A 24,788-nucleotide genomic window follows, 5' to 3' on the forward strand; every position below is an offset into this window, starting at 1 on the left:
ACTTTGTCTCTAATACTTGCCAAAGGCTTTATTTAAGTAGTAGAGAGGTAATAAATGATTGGGTTTGGTGTTAGAGTTGCTTCTGTTTACATTTTTTTAATGCTTAGCCTGTTCATTGCTAGTTTGTTTGCTTAATTTTTCTTCCTAATTAAAAGAGTCTGTACCCACCTCTGACCTGTGCTTTTTTTCCTTTATCTGTTCACTATGGTACAACATCAAGAGCCTCCTTTGAGACAACAAGCAGCTTTCTGTGGAGCTGTGACAGTAGATCTGTAGCTCAATGTTTTCTATTAACAATTTTTTAAAAATGGGAATTTCTCTGACTTCTGCTGCAAAAAAGAAAATTGTCTTTCTGAAACCTGACATATGAGAAGCCAAAAGAGAATTTTATATTATTTATTTTCTTAATTTGTTTTAATGTAGTGCTTTCAGGATAATTAGATGTTACTTGTGTTATACACCCGCAGTGTTGCACTGTGTTGGCATCTGCCTTCTCCATGTCGTGGTTTAAACCCTAGTCAGGCAGCTTGTTCACTCCCAGTGAGTGGTGAAGGCCTGGAAGCAATTGAGGGCCCCCCCCCCCCGGGGCTCTCCCCTTCCCCGCTCCGGAGGAACGGGGAGGAGGATCGAAAGAGTGCAACTCCCATGGGTTGAGACAAGAACAGTCCAGCAACCAATGTACAACACAAATCACCACCGCTACCACCAACGACAACAATGATAAGGGAAAATAACAAGGGAAGAGAATACGATACCACCGGCCAAGAAGCGAGTCCCACCCGGAAGCCCGTGTCCTTCCGGGTAACTCCCAGTTACCCCCCACCCCGGCCATGACGTGCTGTGGTATGGAATACCTCTTTGGCTAGCCTGGGTCAGGTGTCCTGTCTCTGCTTCCTCACAGCTTCCCCTCCTCCCTGGCAGAGCATGAGCCTCACAAAGTCCTTGGTCAGGGTAAACATCACTTAGCAACAACCGAAAACATCGGTATCACCAGCACTGTTCCCAGGCTGGAAGTCAAAACACAGTGCTACACCAGCTACCAAGAAGGAGAAACATGACTGCTACTGCTGAACCCAGGACATTATCCACCCCTTATTCCATACCATTCACGTCGTGCTCAGATCCCACATTTTCAATACACCATCGCTCTCCCACATATATACATCCATATACACAAAGACCAAGAGAAAAAAAATCATTTTCTTAGTACATGGACCAATCCCTATAATACTGCCAAGTCCATTCGGTCCATGATGTCAGGTTCCATCTCTTGTAACAATCTTTCAGGGCAGGAAAGGCTGTGTGCAGTATTGGATCGTTGCCTGCTGATGCTGGTCGTTTCTTTACTGTGGAACTCATCTGGTTCTATCAAAGTCCATTCTCTGTTGGGATGATGGTTGGAGGAAAGTCAGGGCTATTCACTGGTGACCTGGAGACATCTAGTTGATGGGCTATAAAAGTATTACACAGCAGGCAACAGCATACAATTAAGTTCATTGGCTGTTTTCCCCTAAAATCAAAACCCCTTGAGGTATACATCAGACTTCCCCATCTTCCCGCATTACCCACCAAGTATATCCAGGTCCCTGAGCAAAAGCAATCCCACGAGTGGGTTTACATTTACCTGAAGCAGGAATAACCCAGACTGTCTTCCCCAGCAAATTCTTCATATGCACCACGGGAACTTTGTCCCCCTCTACAATATATAAAAGTTCTGACTGGGCTGGGCCAGCCCTGTTGACAGGTGCTCTGGTGTTGACCAACCAGGTGGCCTTTGATAAGTGTGTATCCCAATGCTTGAAAGTTCCCCCACCCATTGCTCTCAGTGTATTTTTTAACAGCCCATTGTACCGTTCGATTTTCCCAGAGGCTGGTGCATGGTAGGGGATGTGATATACCCACTCAATGCCATGCTCTTTGGCCCAAATATCTATAAGGTTATTCCGGAAATGAGTCCCATTGTCTGACTCAATTCTCTCTGGGGTGCCGTGTCGCCACAAAATCTGTTTCTCAAGGCCCAGGATGGTGTTCCAGGCAGTGGCATGGGGCACAGCGTATGTTTCCAGCCACCCGGTGGTTGCTTCCACCATGGTAAGCACATGGCGCTTGTCTTGGCGGGTTGTCGGCAGTGTGATATAGTCAATCTGCCAGGCCTCCCCATATTTATACTTCAGCCATCGTCCTCCATACCAAAGAGGCTTTAACCGCTTGGCTTGTTTAATTGCAGCACGTGTTTCACACTCATGAATAACCTGGGCAATAGTGTCCATTGTTAAGTCCACCTCTCGATCACGGGACCATCTGTATGTTGCATCTCTGCCCTGATGGCCTGAAGTGTCATGGGCTCACCGGGCCAAAAATAATTCACCTTTATGTTGCCAATCTAAGTCCATCCGAGCCACTTCAATCTTAGCCGCTTTATCCACTTGTTGGTTGTTCTGGTGTTCCTCAGTGGCCCGACTCTTGGGTACATGGGCATCTACATGACGTACCTTCACCACCAGGTTCTGCACCCGGGCAGCAATATCTTTCCACAGTGCAGCAGCCCAGATGGGTTTACCTCTGCGTTGCCAGTTGCTCTGCTTCCATTGCTTCAACCACCCCCACAGGGCATTTGCCACCATCCATGAGTCAGTATAGAGATAAAGTACTGGCCACTTTTCTCGTTCAGCAATGTCCAGGGCCAGCTGGATGGCTTTCACCTTGGCAAATTGACTCGATTCACCCTCTCCTTCAGCAGTTTCTGCAACTTGTCGTCCAGGACTCCATACAGCTGCCTTCCAGCTGCTTCCTACAGCTGCCTACCCATCAGTAAACAAGGCATACTGCTTTTCACTTTCTGACAGTTTATTATATGGTGGGGCCTCTTCAGCACGCATCACCTCCTCCTCTGGTGACATTCCGAAATCTTTGCCCTCTGGCCAGTCCCTGATGACTTCTAGAATGCCTGGACGACTGGGATTTCCTATTCGAGTTCGTTGTGTAATTAGTGCAGCCCATTTACTCCATGTAGCATCAGTTGCATGATGTGTAGAGGAGACCCTGCCTTTGAACATCCAGCCCAGCACGGGCAACCGGGGTGCGAGGAGGAGCTGTGCTTCAGTGCCAATCACTTCCGAAGCAGCTCGAACCCCTTTATAGGCTGCCAGTATCTCTTTCTCAGTTGGGGTATAGCTGGCCTCAGATCCTTTGTATCCCCGACTCCAAAAGCCAAAGGGTCGACCTCGAGTCTCCCCTGGAGCTTTCTGCCAGAGGCTCCAGGTAGGACCGTTCTCCCCAGCTGCAGTGTACAGTACATTTTTTACATCTAGCCCGGTCCGGACAGGTCCAAGGGCTACTGCATGAACTATCTCGCGTTTAATTTGCTCAAAGGCTTGTTGCTGCTCAGGGCCCCATTTAAAATCATTCTTCTTCCGGGTCACATGATAGAGAGGGCTTACAATCGAACTGTAATTTGGGATGTGCATTCTCCAGAACCCCACTGCACCCAAGAAAGCTTGCGTTTCTTTCTTATTAGTTGGTGGAGACATTGCTGTTATCTTGTTGATCACATCTGTGGGGATCTGTCTACGTCCATCTTGCCATTTTATTCCCCAAAATTGAATCTCCTGTGCAGGTCCCTTGACCTTACTCCGTTTTATGGCAAAACCGGCTTTCAGCAGGATTTGGATTATTTTTCTCCCTTTCTGAAAGACTTCTTCGGCTGTATCGCCCCACACAATAATGTCATCAATGTATTGCAGGTGTTCTGGAGCTTGCCCCTGTTCCAGTGCAGTCTGGATCAGTCCATGGCAAATGGTAGGGCTGTGTTTCCACCCCTGGGGCAGTCGGTTCCAAGTGAACTGGACACCTCTCCAAGTAAAAGCAAACTGTGGCCTGCACTCTGCTGCCAAAGGAATTGAGAAAAATGCATTGGCAGTATCAATCGTGGCATACCACTTGGCTGCCTTTGACTCTAGTTCATACTGAAGTTCTAGCATGTCCGGTACGGCAGCACTCAATGGTGGTGTGACTTCATTCAGGCTACGATAGTCTACTGTTAGTCTCCATTCTCCATTAGACTTTCACACTGGCCATATGGGGCTATTAAAGGGTGAGCGGGTCCTGCTGATCACCCCCTGACTCTCCAGTCTACGGATCAGCTGATGGATGGGAATCAGGGAGTCTTGGTTGGTGCGATATTGCCGCTGGTGCACTGTTGTGATCGCAATTGGCACTTGTTGTTCTTCGACTTTCAGCAACCCCACAACGAAAGGATCCTCTGAGAGACCAGGCAAGGTGGACAGCTGCTCACTTTCCTCAGTCTCCAAAGCAGCAATACCAAAAGCCCATCGGTACCCTTTTGGGTCTCTGAAGTACCCTCTTTTGAGGTAGTCTATGCTGAGGATGCATGGAGCCTCAGGACTAGTCACAATAGGGTGCTTTTGCCATTCCCTCCTAGTCAGGCTCATTTCAGCCTCCAGCACAGTCAACTCTTGGGATCCTCCTGTCACTCCAGAAATATAGATGGGTTCCACCCCTTGACAGCTTGATGGCATCAGGGTACACTGTGCACCGGTATCTACTAGAGCCTTATACTTCTGTGGGACTGATGTGCCAGGCCATCTGATCCACACAGTCCAGTAAATCCGATTGTCCCCTACGTCCACCTGGCTGGAGGCAGGGCCCCTCTAATGGTCGTCACAGCGTTGGACACTTAAGTCGTGGTGAAAGGGATTATTCTTTGTTATCACAGGAGCTGGAGTAAAATCAGCTCTTCCACTCCATCTGGGAACCTGCTCACCAGAGACTGAAGCCATAGCTCTCATGGGATGATCAGTCTTGGCCCTTGCTCCCCTCTTCAATTCACTCACCCATTCCTCCAAAGTTGACGTAGGTTTTCCATCCCACTTTGTCATGTCTTCTCCGTGATCATGCAGGTAAAACCATAGGGTAGCCTGTGGCGTATACCTCCTTTATCTTCTCTCTTGAACAATAGGACGCCTTTTGTTAATAGCTGAGACGTGTGTTGGTACATGTGAGGAGCTGGATAAATCAGATAGATCGTCCCTCAATTGTTCGAGGTCCTGGGGCAGTTTTTCCACAACTGAGATGATGGAAGGGGTGAGATTGTCTTCGAACTCTCAGAGTTTATGAACCATTTCATCCACTGTTAGTGGTACTATGTCATTCCAGGTTACTGTTGCCAATGAATGGGCATATGATGATGGTGCATTCCGTGTAAGTTTTCGCCACATGTGTCGTGTACATTCAACTTCATCTGGATCTATGGGTATATCCTCGTTATTTGGCTTGATGTGATAGATCATCTCTACGATGGCCGATTCCCTCAGAGACTGGATGCCTTTGCCTATAGTAGTCCACTTGGCCGAACGACTCATAACATCGTCCTTTTATGGAAACCTTTCTTTCACAGCTGTCAAGAGCCGCCTCCAAAGGCTGAGGGACTTTTTCTCTCTTGCAATTGCTTTGTTAATTCCCCCTTCTCTAGCAAGTGATCCCAGCTACTTGGCTTCTGTACCTTCTAGTTCGTGACCATCGGCCCCATTGTCCCAGCATCGGAGTAACCAGGTGATGATGTGCTCCCCTGGTTGACGGGTAAAATCTTTTCACATATTCCATAGCTCAGTTGAGGTTCGAGGTCGAGAAGTTACCTCTTTTTCTTCTTCGTCATGTGATGACTGGGAGGGTAAAAGGATGTCTCCTTCACAGGTTGAGCACCTGAGAAGGAGAAAAAATATGTGTAATTGCTAAGCACTCCTATTATATACCTCCCAAAGTATAAAGATGGTGACCACACTGGGAACATAAGCCAGATCAGTTTCATGATCAATGATTCTATTGTATTACAAGTCATTACCATAAAGTACAATGAGACAAAAACCTTAGCCCAAGCCCCACACTTGAAAAACACTAATACAGCAAATACCAGATGGAAGTAAGGTATGATATATTGAAACTGTGAGATCAAGAGGAACAACCTTGAGAGCCAATAAATCAGCATTGTGACGAGTGACTATTAATCTGGTCAGATCTGTTGTTATCTCAACCCCATCTCTGCTTCCTCACAGCTTCCCCTCCTCCCTGGCAGAGCATGAGCCTCACAAAGTCCTTGGTCAGGGTAAACATCACTTAGCAACAACCAAAAACATCGGTATCACCAGCACTGTTCCCAGGCTAGAAGTCAAAACACAGTGCTGCACCAGCTACCATGAAGGAGAAACACGACTGCTACTGCTGAACCCAGGACGCTCCATAAACCCAAGGCCCTCAGGTGGCGGTTATTGACACAGAGTTCCTCCGCCTTCCTCGTCATCATCTCACAGTGCTCAGATATTGTAGACTCTCTCCCCACACTGCTTCCTCCCCATCCTTGCTGCTTGGGGAATCCAGCCCTGCAAGCTTCTCTGAGTATAAGGCCCACAGCTTTAGGAAGACCCTTGGATCCTCATCTTCCTGGGGCATTTCTGTAGCAAGAACGCTTGGGCTTTTAAATCTCAATTCTCAGCTCTCTGGTGTGCTTCTGTGGCTGGTGAAGTGCCACCCCTTTACAGAAGACATCGAATCTCCCTTCAGGTGATGTAAGCAAGAAAGCCTGCCACCTCTTTTTGGCCCAGTTTTCCACATCTGGAACAAAGCTGCTGTTGAAGGCTTGGGTTGGGGTGGTGTCAAAAGGCAAAAAATGATGCATCCTAGGAAAGAGTAGAGATCTAATTTTTCAGGTAACTGAGATAAAACCATAGAATGGTTTGGGTTGGAAGGGACCTTAAGGATCATTGATTTCCAGCCCCCCTGCCACGGACAGGGACACCTTCCACTAGCCCAGGTTGCTCAAAGCCCTGTCCAACCTGGCCTTGAGCTTTGCCAGGAATGGAGCAGCCACAATTCCTCTGAGCAAGCTGTGTCCCAGTCTATCACCACCTCACAGTGAAGAATTTCTTCCTTATATCTAATCTAAATCTATTCTTTTTCAGTTTAAAGCATTCTCAGTTAAAGCCTAACCCTTGTCCTGTCACTACATGCCCTTGTAAAAAGTCCCTCTCCAGATTTCTTGTAGGTCCCTATATAATAAAAATATGTATATACAATAGCATATTTACATATATTAATAAATATGTATGTAGCAATATAAAATATTATCTATGGTATGTAATTTATATTTACATAATATTTATATATAATATGTATAATGCTTTAGGTGGAACTAGTGGAATCACCCTTTACTGTCCACAAAGCTGGTGGGTTCACGAACTCTCTGTAAACCAAGGTCCTGTCCCCCAAAGTCATTTATGTTTCACCAGTGAACAAGGCAATACCATAGTCATTTTTAATGTTATCAGAAGTTTACATACCTTCAGGATGGCTAAATTTATAACAGTCATCATCTAACTACTTGGTTTTGAAACCTTAACATGTTGAGCTTGCATGTCATTGTGTGCTAATAGTGTTTTAAATGAGTAGCTGCTGTGTACAGCTGTAATTATTGTACCCGCTTTGTGAATGATTTTGTGTCTGAAGTCAAAGAGCAGTATTCTCTTCTGAAGCTTAAAATGAACAAGTGTGGCATTAAGTGATAATGGCAATGATGTTGAACTGTTACCAGCAGAGATGGAAACAGCTTTTTGGGAGACTGTTGCTTTAGCTGTGTGTGGTACTCCTACTAAACACATTTTTAGGAAAAGACATCCACTGTCTAGTTCCACAGGATATTATGCAATTTCCCTCAGAAAGAAAGAGAGCTGTGCTTTCTTTTCCCGAGTGCTTGCTCATCTGCATTCTTCAGGTGTCATCATACATCTCCCTCCTACTTTCCCCAGTCCTTGCTGTGCTGCTTCTTTTCTGGCATTTTATTGCGAATGATGATGGTTTATAGCAGCAGTGTTCTGCAACGGTGTTCTTTGTGATATACCAGCAGAGAGGACTTGGAGAACGTCTATTTCAAAAGTAATTAAAACGCATAATGTTCATTTTCTGATCTTAAGTTTCTTGTGCCATATCGATGGCTTTTGTCTCAACCTTGTGAATTACGCAAGCCTATCTCTTCATATGAAAACACCTTCAGGTTTATAACTAGTAGTCTCTTCCCTGTCAATAGTAATTTCTGTCCTTTGTTGCAGGACAGGAGACAAAATAAGGGTTAGGCAATAATTATTTATCAAAGATGAAACAGTTCTAGCTGAAGAAAATAATACTTATTTTGTCATAGACCCAAGTTAACTTGTCCCCTTCGTCCCCAAGCCTGATTCATAAGTCAGCAGAATCAGGGCAACATGACACTTCTACCCAAATAAATTCATGGATGAGGCACTGCCATTATTAAATTGTAGTATTTGTTGCCTGCCCTTATTCTGCTTGTATACTAATGGGGAGAGGAGGAGGAAGATCATTTTCTTCAGCTGTTCTCATCTTACTGAATAGAAACCTTGTAATGCTTGTAAGAGGTGAAAATAACAGTACCACTGATTGCTGCAAATGATGATGTAATTTTTTTCCCCTTTAAGATCTAGAAAAATATTACCTACTGTAGAAAAGAAGTGACCAATTGCCACTTATACAGTCGTATTAAGTACAAATGTAAAAAGGCAATTAAAAATAAGACATGAGTGAAAATGTCAGTAACGCAATTACGACGCTGTGAAACACTGGTCAGTGGGTGAGCAGGTACTGAAGGTGTAGCTGGAGCTATAATTTGACCTTGTGCAGCCTGCATGTTTCACAGCATCAGTGCTACCTCCAGAAACCACATCTGGCTCTAGAAGTCATTGGGCAGTAAATGGCTGGAGACTGAGGAAGTACTTCAAGGGAATATCTTATATATTTTTTTTTCCTGGGTTTATCTTCTTACCTAGGCATCCCTAACAAAGCACAGTAACGTGTCTAGTGAAAGGGAGAGGTATGGTGAAAGAAAAGTGAAAAGTAGTTGTATGGTGGGGTAGAGGGAAACAAGATAAGGGGAAGGATGTGAGGGTCAAAGGATCAGAAATGGTGGTTCTACTCAGAGATGTGGGGGATCAGGGCATGGAAACAGTTCACAGTCACCAGGGGACGCTGGGCTAGACAGACCTTAGTCTGATGTAGTGCATCAACTCTTAGGTTTTGTCCTTATGTAGAAATAAACCAAATAGTTGGTACCTACGCCAGCGTACTGCCAAGTGTGATAGAAGAGCAGCTGACTTCTCCTCCACTGATGGAAAAGGTGGGTTTCCAAGTGTGGGTGTTTTAGTCAGTTTGTCATTTACCTGTATTTTTTCAAGGAATTCATAGGGGCAAGGATATTCTTTTTGTACTGCATGGGGGTCAGTCCTGCCTTCAGCTCCCTCTGTTCTTTCTGCTTGGTGGCTCCTTTTCTCAACCAAGAAAATGGTCAGGGAAGCAAATGGAGCTGCCCAAGCCTGGGAGCAGGTTAAAGTGCCTCCTTGGGGAAGGGGAAGGAATTTTTTATTGAAGATCATCAGAGAAATTATGGAAATTGTCATTCCTTGCTGATACTTGTAGGACTCTTCTGCTAGGTTCATTGTGATCCAAGTCTTAATGAGAGAAGGAAGAATAGAAGTACTTTGTATGCACATCATATTTGAAGTAAAGTTGTTCCGATAACTGTTAGTATTTCTGACTTAAGCACTTGGCTGTGAACTGTTCTTATTGTCATAGTATTAGTGCCTTTTTCTGATACACCCTACAATGGTGGAACACAAATAGCCACCTGAGTGACTGAACATATGCAAAGTATATTTATGTTATATTTAGTATATTTACAGAGTAAAAAGCAAATGTTATTCATAGTATGGAGGTTTTATGTGGTCATTTTGGTCATACATGAAAGCAACACACCTCCGTGCCCTGGTTTGAAAAACTACTGAAGTTTTTAGCTAGCTTGAAGTGGTATGGTGTGATTCATCATGGTTGTGGCTTTGTTCAGTGTGAACAGGGAAGAGAATGATTTTTTTTTACCCCTATTTTCCTTCTGTTTCTGCTGTGTGAATCAAACAGCAGAGTGAGGTGCCTTTGATCAGGGATGGCATGTAAAACTCTCAAACCCTGACACTTGTAGAAATGTATGAGTGCTCATGAAAATGGGAAGACAAGATTGAAGTTAGTGTTATAGCAGATGACTTTACCTGTGTGCCATAGATGTCAGGGTTATTCACACAGAAATAAAAAAAAATAAATCAGTGAAAAGTACTTTAAGGTAATGAATCATTCAGTTTTAAGTAACAAAAATAAAACAACACAGGAATTTATTTTTACTAATGCTTAGAAAACACTGTAACCTGGAACAATTACAAGTACATTTTTCACTTGGGGAAAAAAAAATGGTATCAAGTTCTCTTTCTTTTTCATAGGCTTAAGAAGGAAGCCGGTTCTCTGAGCCAAAGCCTGGCAAATAAAGATTTTCCCGTAAATCGTTGGAGAATAGCTATAGAATATTCTTAAAAGATGTTTCAGATTGTTTGAATTTTACCTGCAATTATGAGCTTGTGAATAGCTTATATTCCAAAAGCATTTTCTACAATAAATGCAGTACAATCAAATTCTCTACTGCTTTTTCATGAGTTAAGAGAGGAAATACCGGTAATGCTTTCGGATACTAAAGTGCTAACAGTTCCTTGATGTTTGCCATCCTAAGAGCCCAACTGAAAGGCAGGCAACCACAATATATTTTACTTAACATGTATTACTTATTTGAAAAAAACCCTGATTTTTGCAATTTTTTTTTTTTTGTACTTTTCAACTGTAATGATCTTTTAAATCTCAATCAAAGATCCGTTAAAAGTGAAAGTGATAACCAAAAGTGTTTAAGTGAAAATGGATGATTTGACATCCTAGGAGCAACAGCCTCCTCCAGACATTGTGCTTCTGCAGGCTGTGTACTTGACAGCGCTGGGAACATGCTTCTTTAAAACTTACAAATAACTTATGGACCTTTTTTAGATTGTCTTGCCACTTTTTTTCTTGCTTATGTAGACAGTTGTGTCCACAAAGGGCTTTTCATGTAATTGTTCCACGTTATAGTGTTTCTATCTCTTGACGTAGAATATCAGCAGGATTTTGGATTTCTTTAAGGGAATTTTCACATTTACTTTTCACAGAATTCCCACAGATTCTTGTATGTACAAGGTTAGTGGTTAATAAGGAATTTTTTGAAGATACCAATTTGAAAATAACTTGCAGGAAGCAAAGGAGGGGGGCTGACACATGGTGATGGTGTATGTGAAGAACTGTATTTTACTATGTCTTTTGTTTGTAGGTAGTTAATGAAATAGAACAAACTCAGAGAAGTTTTGGGATACATGAACAGCTCTAGAGCTCATATGCTTGAAATGTGGAGATTTTTAAACAGTTCAGTTTGAAAAAGTTCTACTTGGAACCACATCTTTTATGGTCTGTAACATGGGGACTGCATAGAAAAGTTTGTTGTTTCTAAACAGTGGGTTCATTCTGATGGAGTATTCTGGAAAGGATTTCTCCATTTGATAAAATCATATTGTAATGTTTCGGTCACTGCTGCCTGGTCTGGAGATACACTGTCCCTCTCTCAATTCATCTCTGTAAGGGACCTAGTTAATGACACGCATTAAATGTTACAAGTGAAATAGTATTTAATGTTGAAGGATAAGCAGACTTTGCATTTACATTCCCAGTCACTACTACTAAGGGTGGATTTGTTCCCCCTAAAAGCTGAAATGATACTGTTCTCAGCCTATTTTGTGTTAGCTATTTTCCTCGGTTGTCACTTCTTGCATGGAGTGTACTGCATTTTGTTGACATTCTTACTATGTCATTTATTTCTATAAAAGTTGATGTTTTGGGAAAGTTGGGGAACTGGTTGTTTTTTTTTTTCTTTTATAAAATTTCACTTGAATTTTGGGTTCATATGAGCTGGAATAACAGTTGGATTCAGTGATGAACAAAGCTTAAATTTAGAGTTAGTGCAGCTTCTTTCTGCCTCTTGTGATGATTTTTCAGTCTGCTTTTGCAGAGTGGCTGGTTTGTAACACTTGCAGTTAAATTAGATATAGTTGTTTCATAGAAGATAGTAAAGCTTTGTTTGAAATATAAATGAAAAGATTTGATAAATAGTGGAGATGGGGAGAAAGAAGGTACTTATTCTGTTACTTAGAGTGTAATGCCAGCAGGTGGTCTATTGAAAGCTAGTAGTACTATTTGCTTTTAGTAAGCCATTGTGGAAAGCAAGGGGTCTGTTACTCGACTGTCCGTACAAGCACAAGTGATTGGTAGGAAATAGTGACTTCAGCAGTATAGGATGTCATTACTGGAAACCTGTTACATGAAACTTTATGTCAAATATTTTTATTAGACATTTGAGATGTATATATAATTAGAAAATTTAACATTCTGTGCAGATTCAACTCATTTCCAGTAATAGAATGAATTCCCCCCTCCTTACATTATTTTGTTGGTTTACATGCTTTGGCAATTTTTATTAATGTAATAACACAGCCGTAAGTTTAGTTTTAAGTGAATTGAGAAATCATTTAACTTTAAAATCAAGTTGGTTAATCTTAAACCCTTTTTTGCAAATTCAGTACAATAGATTAGCATAAAGACTAATGAACATTTAAAATAATTTATTCCAGTTAAAATCCACTCTGAATTTGTTGTAAGCAAAACATATTTTAAGCCTGCTTATTATATGAAAATGCTTTCACTACTTGCTGTTCAGCAGAGCAGTTAGGTGTATGCATGTTAATCACCCAAGTACACAAAGATTCAGCTAGAGACTGGTTGAAAGACAGCATCCAGAAAACATGTATTACAAACAGCATAAAGCATTCAGTCTGTGTTTACAATGTTTAGCAGATAATTTTATTAAAGTCAGACATAACATTTTCTTTCAGCTTAAGTAAGCCAGAGATGGATGTCATTGTGAGATTTACATACCATTAGCTCACAGCAATTGATCAGCAGCCAGCTCTGTGGTACAAGGCTAGTTAGATATATTATCGTGATGCCAGGAGGCTGCAGGTCACGGAGGCTTACTGGCTGCATGCTCGTTTCCTTTGGTTTTGTGATTACTTGATAAAATGAAGTGCATCGCTGTGAACAATTGACCCTTTCGAACAATCCAGACTGGTCAGCAATCTGAATCCACATTTTAAAGCTGTCATTATAGCCTCAAACTTAAGAGTTTCCAGGGTGCAGACAAAGGTGTTGTCCTCCTTCAGTACCAGCCGTGTACCGTTCTCAGACTTTATGAAGTACTTGAATTGAATAATATTTGAAGATACAGAAAACTCCTCTGGAAATCCATCCAGCCTGCTTTTGGACACCAGTACAATTCTGGATTTTATTTTTGCAATGAAATCAGGAGCATTACAAAAGATTCTAAGTCCTTGTGAACGGTCGTGGCTGTCAGTTATTTCCAGGAAAGTAGTCTCCCGAGATGCTAGCTGTTCCTTCTCCCACTTTGATTTCACTGCATCCGAGAGTACCTTAAGCTGGAAAAAATCCGCTTCTTGTGCCAAAAGTTGATTTTCTCGAAATCCTTCTGGTAGAAGAAGTTCTCCATTTCGTAGGAAGTTGAGAATGTGTCTGAAAAGGAGTCCATCTCTGTCTATGAAGTAATGACCATCTGCATCAAACGGGCACATTATTTTACCATTTATGATCCCTTCCAGAAAAGAATCTGGATACTTGGTTAGTGTCTGTTTTTGTGTGATGTATAGATAGCCACCAACATTCAGAGTAATCAGAGACGTTTTATAGTCCTTGTCTTGCTCAGAGCCTTCGGAGTTGCTGTGTTTTTCTTCGCATTCATTTTCTCTTCTGCTTATTTTTCTCTCCATTATCAAAGCAAGGACAAAAAGCCAGCTATCTTGCTTTGTTCTTGTCAGCTTGAAAAAAGAATTTTTTTTTCTTTTTAAAAAAGCACCTTTATTAAGCTCCGGCACGATGTTGGAATGGAAATGCTGCTAGCATTGCTCCGACTGTCAGCTCAGCTTTGCAGTAGGTGGCGTATCAGCTGTGTATGCAGGGAGATATCAGGAATATGACTGTAAAGGAGAATTTGCATTTAACTATATAAGGGACGAATGATATCACAACTGTTTGTCTCTCTCTTTCTTTAAGAAGTTCACATAGTCTCAGGGGTTATTCACAGAAATGCACACTACTATTCTAAATGGCACCTTATTTTTAATATTTAAGATACATTTGTAGTATTAGCTGGCCAAATCATCTTTAGTACTTGCAGTGTTAAACAGATAGCTTCATTTATGTTTCAAAGGTTTTAATTTTCACAAAGCCTCTTTTCACATTTGTTTTGGTCCTGATTACAGTACCTGATGCATACAGCAGGACAGTATGTAAAGGAGAGGTGTCCCTGTCTGTAGAAGGGCGGGGGGGGGTCATCTATGAAGTGCATGGACATACACATTCCTCCTTTATCAGACATGTGCTCAGTGGTAAGATTTTTTCACAGAAAATACTCTGGAAGTTATGCTGAGGACTTGTTGGTCTGACTGGTTTAAGTTTGTAGTGAAATCTTCCATTTGCAGTCGATGGGAGTATCTGCACCAGCAAAGAACTGCAGCCTGATGAGGTTGTGCTTTATCCTTCTCTGTGCCATAGATAAAAATTGGTTTAGAGAGGGATTTACTCTTTATATTGGTGATGTTTTTTAAGTCACCAAGGCTATCTAGCATCAGTTTGTTCTTTCTCAATAGAAATAACTCAGCTGCCCTGCGGAACAAAGGGTTAGTGTGCCTGAAGATAGCTTTGAACATCAGATAACATTAGAGCTTAGCAACACTTGGTACAGGGAGGGGGGAAACATCGGCAGAGCACGCTTGAATCAAATTGCTGTTTTCTCTCCATGATCTGTGCTCTGAGCTTACTCTCTGCCTCTTGGAACAAGGTTTCCTTTAAACATTTGCAGCTTGGAGCAGGAAAGGGAAAGCTCCTTGCACATCTCTGTGTGCTTCCTTGTGGAGGGGGCAGGAGCTGCAGCATGTGTTCCCCAGCACGGGTGGAGCGAACATTTACCTTGGGCTGGACCTGGAGAGGTCCCACCGTTTTCAAGATGTATTTGTCACAGGTAGATGTTTCCTGTTTTGTGCAATTAGCAGTGAAAAGTGAGATTATTCTTCTGTAAATTCATCTGCTGTATTACGAAATACTCCTCCTGCTCCCACTGTCTGTAAGCCTGTTTATCAATACTGTAGAGTCATCACTGTAATATTTTATTAATTGATAACTGAAGATAGTAAAAATAAATGCACTTTTTTTATTTGCTGTTCTCCCTGCCCAGGGTATCCCTAGTACTGGTATGCAAAATTTTTCTGCTGCTGTATGTGGTATATTAAGCAGATATTATTCATTAGGTGTGATTTATCAGGAATTAGTCATGGTTTTAATTTTAACTCTTTGCTGTCATTGGTATGTTTAGTGTAACTTCAGTCAAAGACATTTCAGGCAGCTTCCGATGTTTCTGAGGATTTTTTCCTCAAAATTAACTCCTTTCACAATTATTGAGTGTATAAATGAGAAAATGAAAAAGCCAATTAGTTTCAAGTGTGATTTTTTGTTGGTTTTTTTTTTTTTTCACCATTATAGGAGGCATCCGTTCAAATTTAATTTACTGTCAAGTAATGGAAAATTCAGTTGATGTGCTTAGACTGTGCACAGTTACATATCTTAGTGGCTGTTAAACCCTAAAAGAATGATTTCTGTGGTGCTTTCATCTTGCACTGTGATCTTGAAATACTTTGAAGCTGAGCTAGGAATGTCCTGGCCCAAGTATATAGGGATTTCCAAGGAGAGACATGACATTTTTCATGGCCAGCTAAGCTGTCTACATTTTAAGAGACACCAGTTACAGAATCCTTAGTTTTCATGCTCATCATCTTCTCAGCGTTCTAACACTTGCAGTTGAAATTTTCCACTTTTGTGAACGAGTAAGCGTTCTTTGAAAGTTCATGTAAAATTTTAGTGGTTTGTATGATAAAATATTCAAAATCAATTTGATGTGGAAAACACTCTGTGGAGATCATGAATATTTACATTTAAACCTTTGAAACTTGAAAAATGTTAGAGCTGCTGTAAAATTTTCATCAGCACCAACCCATGTAACTTCCTTCACTGCAGCTGACAGTCATCAGTAGCACAGAATTAAAGCCTGGCATATCTTTGAGAAAATTTTCCACTTTTTGTGCTATACTACAAGACTTTTCCAAAGAGCCCTCATTCTTCCTGTGTACTTAGTGATACATATGGTATTGTGCCGTGTATAGTTTTAGTGGGGTGGTTCGTATAGCTCACTGTTCTCTGAAGGTGTAGCTGTGTCTAGAGGAACTGGATGTCCCTTTTTTCTGGCCTATTGTCCATGCACTGGAAGATCATTCAAAAGTTCATTTTGGTAAAGGTATGCGAGTATTTTTGTTAAAGTTAAAGACTTTGATCGTTCTTGTGCTCTGAGGGTCTCTGTGTTGTGTACCAGGCATGTGATAGCTGAGATATGCCCTGTACATCCCCGCTCTTCTTGATTCCCGCTTAGAGACAGAGCAACTTGCTGCTGTGTGCTGTCTCATACTTTGAGCGAACTGTCTGTTTCTGCCCTATCCAGCTGAAGTATCCTGCTTGCCACTGTTGGTAGCTAGCAATCCTGAAGTAACTGATGCTTCCCAAATTGTTGGTGTCACCTGTATGATGCAATGGCTATTCAAGCAAGGAATAGCGCTGGAATCCAGCAACTGAAAGGATATCATTTTGATTCCAGAATGAGTCATAAAATATACTTAGCACTCTTGCACACACTTACGAGACTGGCTGTAGTAGTACTCTTCCATTTCCAAGTTACAGCCTTTAGGCTGTGCCAGAGAGGACAGTCATCCAGAGAAGCTGTGGCTGCTCCATCCCTGGCAGCGTTCAAGGCCAGGTTGGATGGGGCTTTGAGTAGCCTGGTCCAGTGGAAGGTGACCCTACCCATGGCAAAGCGGTTGGAACTGGATGAGCTTTAAGGTCCTTTCCAACCCAAACCATCCTGTGATTCTAGGATTCTTCTTGGTCAGGCAAGCTGTGCTGGAGACAGTGAAAATGCAGTGCTGGTGTCTATCAGCTACACAGGAGAACAAGTCCAAGAAGGAGTGGGCTAAGCATCTGCCCCTCATTCTGTCCTACATGTTTCCTTTTGGAAAGTAACCTCACTCCTCCTCAACTTTCATCCCCTTCTTGTACCTCCTGCTCTGGAAGCTTAAGTACGCCATGGAGCTGAGGATTCAGGACTGGAGCACAGCACAGGAAAGTTGGTGCTTTACCAGTGTTTCAGCTTACTCATATGTCCAAATAGCATCAGCTTCACTGAGAGTCCTGTCAGTGGAAATGACCTCGGTTACAGAAAACAGCTACTTTTATTTATTACAGTATTAAAGGGTATGAGGAGAAATCTCAGGTATAAGAGGTAGAGAATTTTTGAAGTGTATTAGGAAGCTGTGCTAATGCAATCTGTTGGGGTTATTGAGGTAATTTGCTAGTCATAACAGAAAATTTGCCAGGTTATTGGACAATTAAGCCACTCAATAGTTACTGTCACACAGTGTTGGTAGCATAGGCATTTTCCTTCTAATAATAACTTCAGGATGTTGATTAACAGCTAGTGAAGACAAACTCTACACACTAAGTAAAATTGAAGATTTTCAAATCAGCAAGTCTGAAGAATTTGCGTTCAAGAGATTTAAAAGAGCCATCTAAGAAACTCTTATCAACAGTTGCCGCTGAGGTTTTTAACAATTTTTGAGCACTGCAGTCCTACAAGACTGAAAAAGCAAAAGACGTGCCAGTATTTGAGAGGTGAGTTGGGTGGGCCAGGTATTTAAAAACTAGGAGGGACTGTACAAAAACCAATAAAACATCAGACTTGGAAGTCAATCAGTTAAAAAATTAAAAGAGAGTAATATAATCATAGAATCATAGAATAGTTAGGGTTGGAAAGGACCTTAAGATCATCCAGTTCCAACCCCCTGCCACGGGCAGGGACACCTCACACTAAACCATGCCACCCAACGCTCTGTCCGACCTGGCCTTGAACACCACCAGTGATACTGTGGGTGGAGGTAGAATGATTGTGCCAAAATTTTTTCCCCTTTTCTTGATTGCAGTTTGTTCGGCAAAGCAGGTGATGCTTTTCTCTGTTAAATCTCTCACTATGTCTCATTTGTCATTTCAAATTAGAATACATACTGTATTAGTTTGCCTTTCATCTAACTGTACAGAAAATCTCTGCAGGCTTTAAACTGGCAAATGTTAGGCAAAGAATTACCATTAAAATGTTGCTGTGATTTGGTCCTTGGTCCTATTTATTTTTAGTCAGTGATCAAGGAGATAGTTCCTGATAAGTCTGGAGATGATGCAGGCTGAGGATGTAATCAGAAGGAGATACGTTGCTGACATACAACCATTTCACAGAATCATAGAATGGTTTGGGTTGAAAAGGACCTCAAGATCATCTAGTTCCAATCCCTCTGCCACGGGCAGGGATGCCTCACACTAAACCATGTCACCCAAGGCTTGGATAGTTGGGTTAGGATCATGTTTTAATATGACCAAATATAAGGTCAGGTCTACAGGAATACACTGTAGACACGCTTGCAGTACATGCGTTTGCAGGATGGTTAGGGCAGAGGCTCTGAACGTACAACTGAACGTGAGGTCATTGTTGTGAGCAGTGGTCAGTAGAACAAGTGTACTGTGTATCTTTGGATGCCTGAATAAGGGAGTGACAAGTGAAGACCAGGTGATCCTGTTCTCCAGCTGCTTAGGTACCAGGGAAAGAATGTCTGAGAAGGGCATCAGCTTCGAGGCTGCCCTTTGAATGGCTGAAAGGCGCCATAAAATGCCTCTGGTCTGGAAGATCAGAGCTGAAGTCTAGTGTAGGAAAGGTCTGCTTCTTGTCCAGCCATTACATGCAATAGCCAGGGAAGGTGCAGAGTAGTGTAAGTGGGCAGCAGGAACTACTGGGGCTTCTGACTTGGATGCTGGGAAGCACAGCCCAACTTCCACCTACCGAGGAGCTGGAGTCACACATGCCTATATCCTGTACTTTCTTCCAGTTTTTCCTGCTGCCTGGGAATTGTGTGTCCTGAGGCAGGTCTTCATCTCCTCCTTTGTGAGCAGCTGGCACTGCTCACAAAGAGCAGGAGCTGGTAAACTCCAGATACTGTCTCACAGGCTGTTTATTCTGGCTGTGAGAGACAATGTCTCAGGAGAGACATTAGTGAACTGAACTTTCTCAGGCCAATAAGAATGATTAAGAAGCTGAAAAATAGACCTCATGGAAGATTTAAAAAAACGCTATTTTAATTAGGCTTGATAAAGGTGGATATTCCACAAGTGCTTGGATGGGAAGAAATGCTTTCATAGCCGGCTCTTCAACTTTGCAGTCGATGGTCCAACAAGGCCTAGTGGCTCGAAGTTGGAGCTGGGTGCAGCAGACTAGAAAACTCATTAAAATCTCCAAGCCAGTCCATCTCTCTCTAAACTCCTCAAGCTGTAACCAAACACAAAAAAAACCCATCACAACGCCTGTTAAACTTTTTCTGCACAATTTCAGTAAATTTCTCCATTGCCTCTTTATTAAGGTTACCTTAAGCCTTTTAACTAAGTTCTGTTCATTTGGTGATGATTGTCACCAGGATTTGAAGCTGGAATTAGCATTTTCCTGACACATCTCCCTATCCCTGTTGCAGCTGTGGTCATGCAACAAGTGAAGACAGACCTAAGTTTCTGAACTTGAGTTTGGTGTGTGAGAACTAATTAGACTGGAAAGGGAGTAATGTCCATGTTCCCCATCTACAGTCACTCATCCAGAGGTTTGCATGCATCATTGCAGATTTATTCTGGTAAGCTCTCTGGATGTGTTAAAATGCCCAAGAGAGTCCAAGGAAAGTGGGACATAAACCTCGGCTTTTGGAGCATGGATGAGCTTTGACAGCAGACTAGCTTAGCTGCAAGATGTTCTTGGGAGACTGTGGACAGCCTTGTACTGTCAAGTGACTGGAACATTAAAAGCCAAATCTGGATCAGTAGTAATTAAAAGAGGGTATTAGTCAAAGACATCAAAGATGAGATATTACTAAGAGTAAGCATGTTTAATTGGCACGTTCATTTCCTAAATATGGTGTGGGAGCTGTCTGGTTCACTGATCCTGACTCTTAAAAATAACTTGAAAATTAAGCAAGGTGCAGAAACTCACAGCAGCAAGTTGGTGTTCAACAGCTGGCCTGGGTGGCTGAGGTGGTTAGAGGCTAGTTAGCCTTGAACCTGTACCACAGAAACTAGTGGGAAAATTGTCATGGAGTTCAAGAGGTAGAACAGATCAGAAATATAATGAATGCTGTCAAACATGGCTTTATATAAAGTTTTTTTTGTCAAACAGACTGAATTTTGTTTATTTTGGAGATCATGAGTTTAAAGTAACATCATGTTTGCAGCTTGTTTAGCATTTTGTAGTATTGCACATAATTTAGAATCTTGTGACATTCTGATTTATGTCTAAAAGAAAAATAGCAAGCACAGAACAAGATTAAAAACTGGCTGACAGTTATCAGAAACTAATTATGAGTAGGAGGCCACTTGGGCTGCAGTTTGAAGGGCTTCCTCCAAGATTAGCAAAAGGACAGTGTCCTTTAGTGTCACAGTTGACTCAAATTCTGGACAGGCAGTGAAAAACTGTGACAGGACTTGCATGGTGTGACTGGGATCCTTAATTCACAGAATCTGTTTAAAGACAATGCATTTTAACCAAGCCAAAGGCAATTATATACCTAGGAACAGGGAATGCAGTGCCCACGGGTAAAATGTGAGGCTTAGAGAAAACCTGAAATACTTGTGTTAGCAGTAAAATAGCCAGTCAGCTCTGTCAGTACCCAGATTGATTTTTAGAGACTAATTGATCTTTACCCAGTTTTAGCCGTGTAAACATGAAGCACAGTTATGGGACATAGACAGACCCACCACAAAAAGAATCCCCAAAACTACAAAAGCCCTACCAGTGCAGGGCAGATCATTGAATCTTAAGAGATGAGACCAATTTTTCCTCTGACAGTCTCCAGTCCTCCCTCTCTCAGCTGAATTCAGATATTTTGCTGAATAATCTTGAGATGGCTGACGTGAAATAAGAAAAATGCCAGCTCCTTTATCTGTTATTTTACCTCTGTATATGGTTATGGTAAGATCAGTACAATAGTGTTGTATCTTCTGGTGTCTTTATTCTGAAACCATCATTGCAAGGTCGAACAAGGTACAGAAAAGACAAAAGATCCAAAACTGGTTTAAATGTGGTGAAAATGCTTTGTGGTGAGATAATGCAGGAGCTTAAATTACTCCATTTATTGAAGAGAAGATTGAGAAGTGACTTGATTACAGTTTGTAAGTACTTTCAAAGGGAGATAACACCAGGTACTAAAAGGCTGTTTAGCACAGTATAGAAAGCCATAAGAAGAATCAACTGCTAGAAGCTGAAGTCAAATTCATATTAGAAATTAAGCAGCAATATTTGTACCACTTTCAGCCACAAATAAGGTTCTGTACGTAAGAAAGAGGATAACATTTATCTATCTGTAATACACAGGAAGTCAGGCAAATTTGCTAAGTTTGCCTTTCCTGACCATAAACTTTAGGAATCAGCAAAAGGTTTAATCCAGAACTACCTGGAGTGTGGCATTCTTACTCTTTTCAAGGCTTTAATTTAAATCAAACTAAGAAATTTTAGGTTAAATAATTTTAAAATACATGCTTTTGAAGTAATCACTCTCTGCGTTATTCAAGGAGAGCAGACTTTGATTTCCAGATGTAGTAATATTTCAGTCTATAAGTTAATGTTAAAATTAGTGGTGTCCCAGCATGCCTTGTGTTACTTTGATTCAACACTTCTAAGCATTTTTTAGCTTCTGTGACATTGCCAGCTGAAGGTGACAAGTGACAGTGTAGTACCCTACACTGATAGCACGATGAGACTCTGTTGGAAAGATATTTTAAATAGTGAGAGATAATCAAGCCATTAAAACTCATCCTTTCGTGTTTTCAGGGCTGTTCCAGAGGTGTTGGTTTAACAGATATTGCACTGGCTATGGCCAAAAGCAATGGATAAATTGCCACACACACGTACTCTGCACTAGAACATCATAATAGAAAAGCAGGTGTTTGACCACCATCGCTTCTCTCTTCCTTTCTACATGAAGTTGCTTCTAATTTTTAGGGTTTTCCACCTTTACAGGGTAGGCTGGTACTATTGTACCACTCTATTAGTCATCTTTGCTTTAGGTGTTCACATTGAATTACAGAGTGACTGTGTTACAGTGAATGTACAGAGAGCAGTATTAAATAAAACTTAGTATGTGCTCTCTGCAAGTTTTTATTTCTTTTCTCCAAGTGTTAGCATATGCAGTATAATTATTCTATTGCATTGTGTTCCTTTAGTGAACAGTTTGGGGTGTTTTTTATTGCAATAAGGTGAAAATAAGTTACTCTTTTTTTGAGGATAAGAACAAAATTAGTCCTTATGATATCTTCCACTGATTTTGGATACTTTGATGATTGGGTTCTCGTTATAGGTCATGTTTTTCATGGTCACTGACTGTATTCAATGCACATTTCCCAAAAACAGTTCCTAGGTAATCTGAGTGCATCAGTCTGAAGAAAGGAGGACCACACATCGCTCATTTCAGACTTGGTCTTTGTGATTCATTCTTAATATGTAAAACATCTGATGGCAAAATAAGGAAGTCTACAGGATACCAGCTGTGCAAGCATATTGCTTCAGTGTGTAAATAGCAGAGATTTTAGAACTTAATTTGAGGTTTGAGAACTTATGATTACATTATATTTACTAAATTCTTAATTAGTGAAAAATAATCCAAATGTTGACGTGTTGGTGAATCTTATTTTAATGTCCAGGTTTACTTTGTTTTTTTCATTCTAGATAAACTTGCCTTGGAAGGAATAGTGGTGCAACGTGCTGAATGCAGACCTGCAGCTAGTGAAAATTATATGAAACTGAAAAGGTAGGAGTGCTCTATGACAAATGGATATGTGATATCTGACTTGGATGCTTTTATTATTACCTTACTAGCGATGGATGACTTTAGTATTATCATGGCCTTACATAGGATTTATACAGGGTCAGAACTGTTCTTGCTTTTGGGGTGGGTTTGCGGTAGGGAGGGTATGAAGGCTGACGTGGGGCTTATACCTCCCTCTGGTATTGTCTGATGGGATGGTGTAGTGTTCTGCATTCCATCATGTGCAAATCTCTTAGTAGAGCACACATTGTGCTTTTTAGTACGTGAACCTGTGAATGTATAGCTGTCTTCAAATGAGATTGAAGCTGAATTTCCTGAGGACTTAAAGGTTTGCATTGGTCTGGTCAGGACATGCTTCTTGAGTATGAGTTTCTGTGTGGATTATCCAAATCTAATTCTACGTAATACTGTGCTATACTAGGAAAAACGCACCTCTGGAAGTATATTTAAAATGCCCCAAATAGGAAAGAATTCAGGGAGAAGTGCTAGACCTAAACTGGCATACTTGCTAGAAAAGGTAATGGCTGAAAATGTCAGAAATGGGATGGAAATCACAAGATATACATTTAACAGAATCATTTAGTAACTTTCGAAAATTTAATCTGATACATCCAGAATTTACTATGTGATTCATATATCATATGGATAATGAACTTGATGATGTTCTATAGTAATATATCAGAATTAGAATTTAATTGTGCATGGTATTAAATGCATATATAAATATTTTAAGCATGTGGGTTTTCATTAAATCACTCTTTTATATTGTGAATGTGTTGTCATTAGAGAAATACAAAGCAGGATATTTCAGGAAGAGCATTAGTTTATGTGACTAGTTTATGACTAGAATCGTCAAAAGAAATGCAGAAAAGGCAAAGTGATGTTTTCCCCCAGTTTCTGATCTGTTTTCTGTATATCATATGCTACATTTACAGTATCTTAGGTTTTATTAACCTCCTCTGTCATCTAAACTGCTCCAGTATTTCCTTATTTCATCTATTCAATTCCAAGACTTTATGTTCTAGCTATTGGCAAATCAGTACCATAAGTTTGCTCCTGTACAGTGAACTGCTTCATTTCAGACTGAGCTCTGTGATTGCTATAATGATTTTTGTCATCAGTGTGAAATGGAGTATGAAGCAAATGTGATGTTACTAGGAAAAGCCTCATTTCAATCTGGCAATTTTAAATTTGTACAAATATAGTCTGTGGAATGTATTTGCTTCATAATTATTTTAATCACAGGTTGCTTGATCCAAGTGCTTGTTTGCATTTTGTAGTTTTCTATTAGTTGATCAGATAAACTTCTGGTAAGGCCACAGCAGGAGACCAAAACAAAACTGATAGCTTTAATGACGCACTACCCAAACTTTGATCTTTTTTCAGCATTCTTTCTGTCACACACACATGCATGCAGCCTCTCCTCGTCTTTGATTTTGTGATGTTCAACTCCTACAGGAGCAACAAAGATACAGACATGAAAGCAGGTCTTGTGTTTGGAAGCAGCGGCAGCTGAAACCTGATGCTACTGTTGTTTTTTCGTTACTGTAGAAAAATTGTCAGGCTGTGTATGACTAGTTTCTAACATTCCATGTTGTTAAAAATTTTTTGCCTTTTACCAAAAAGTTGGGTTTTTTTTTAATCTTCTCTGGTGGGAACCAGCATGGGATTTAGCAGATCCAGCAGTCACAGGCTCAGGAGAAATTGGTTTATGTCCAAATAACATCTCTGGTATTTGAGTAGTAGGATCTA

The 24,788-nt window shown here is 41.1% G+C and overlaps 2 protein-coding genes across 3 annotated transcripts in view; one reads left to right on the plus strand and one right to left on the minus strand.

Annotated features, from left to right (window-relative positions):
* GTF2F2 (general transcription factor IIF subunit 2) overlaps positions 1-24,788 on the plus strand; it is a 96,550-nt gene that overhangs the window by 26,676 nt on the left and 45,086 nt on the right. For both annotated transcript variants that reach the window (XM_061457329.1, XM_061457328.1), the window contains one exon: positions 22,937-23,018. In XM_061457329.1, the coding sequence (XP_061313313.1) occupies positions 22,937-23,018 (82 nt within the window). The remainder of the gene's footprint in view (positions 1-22,936; positions 23,019-24,788) is intronic.
* KCTD4 (potassium channel tetramerization domain containing 4) lies at positions 12,297-13,987 on the minus strand. Its single transcript, XM_061457330.1, has one exon. The coding sequence runs from the start codon at positions 13,806-13,808 to the stop codon at positions 13,035-13,037; it is 774 nt and encodes a 257-aa protein (XP_061313314.1). The 5' UTR covers positions 13,809-13,987; the 3' UTR covers positions 12,297-13,034.

The sequence above is a fragment of the Pezoporus flaviventris genome, unplaced genomic scaffold (genome assembly GCF_033815535.1).
Source record: "Pezoporus flaviventris isolate CSIRO_AGI_PZ_B2104156 unplaced genomic scaffold, CSIRO_AGI_Pfla_v1 ptg000025l, whole genome shotgun sequence".
Lineage (NCBI taxonomy): Eukaryota > Metazoa > Chordata > Aves > Psittaciformes > Psittacidae > Pezoporus > Pezoporus flaviventris.

Coding starts and splice junctions, on each gene's coding strand:
- KCTD4 (XM_061457330.1), bottom strand. CDS start 13,808: ATGGAGAGAAAAATAAGCAGAAGAGAAAATGAATGCGAAGAAAAACAC.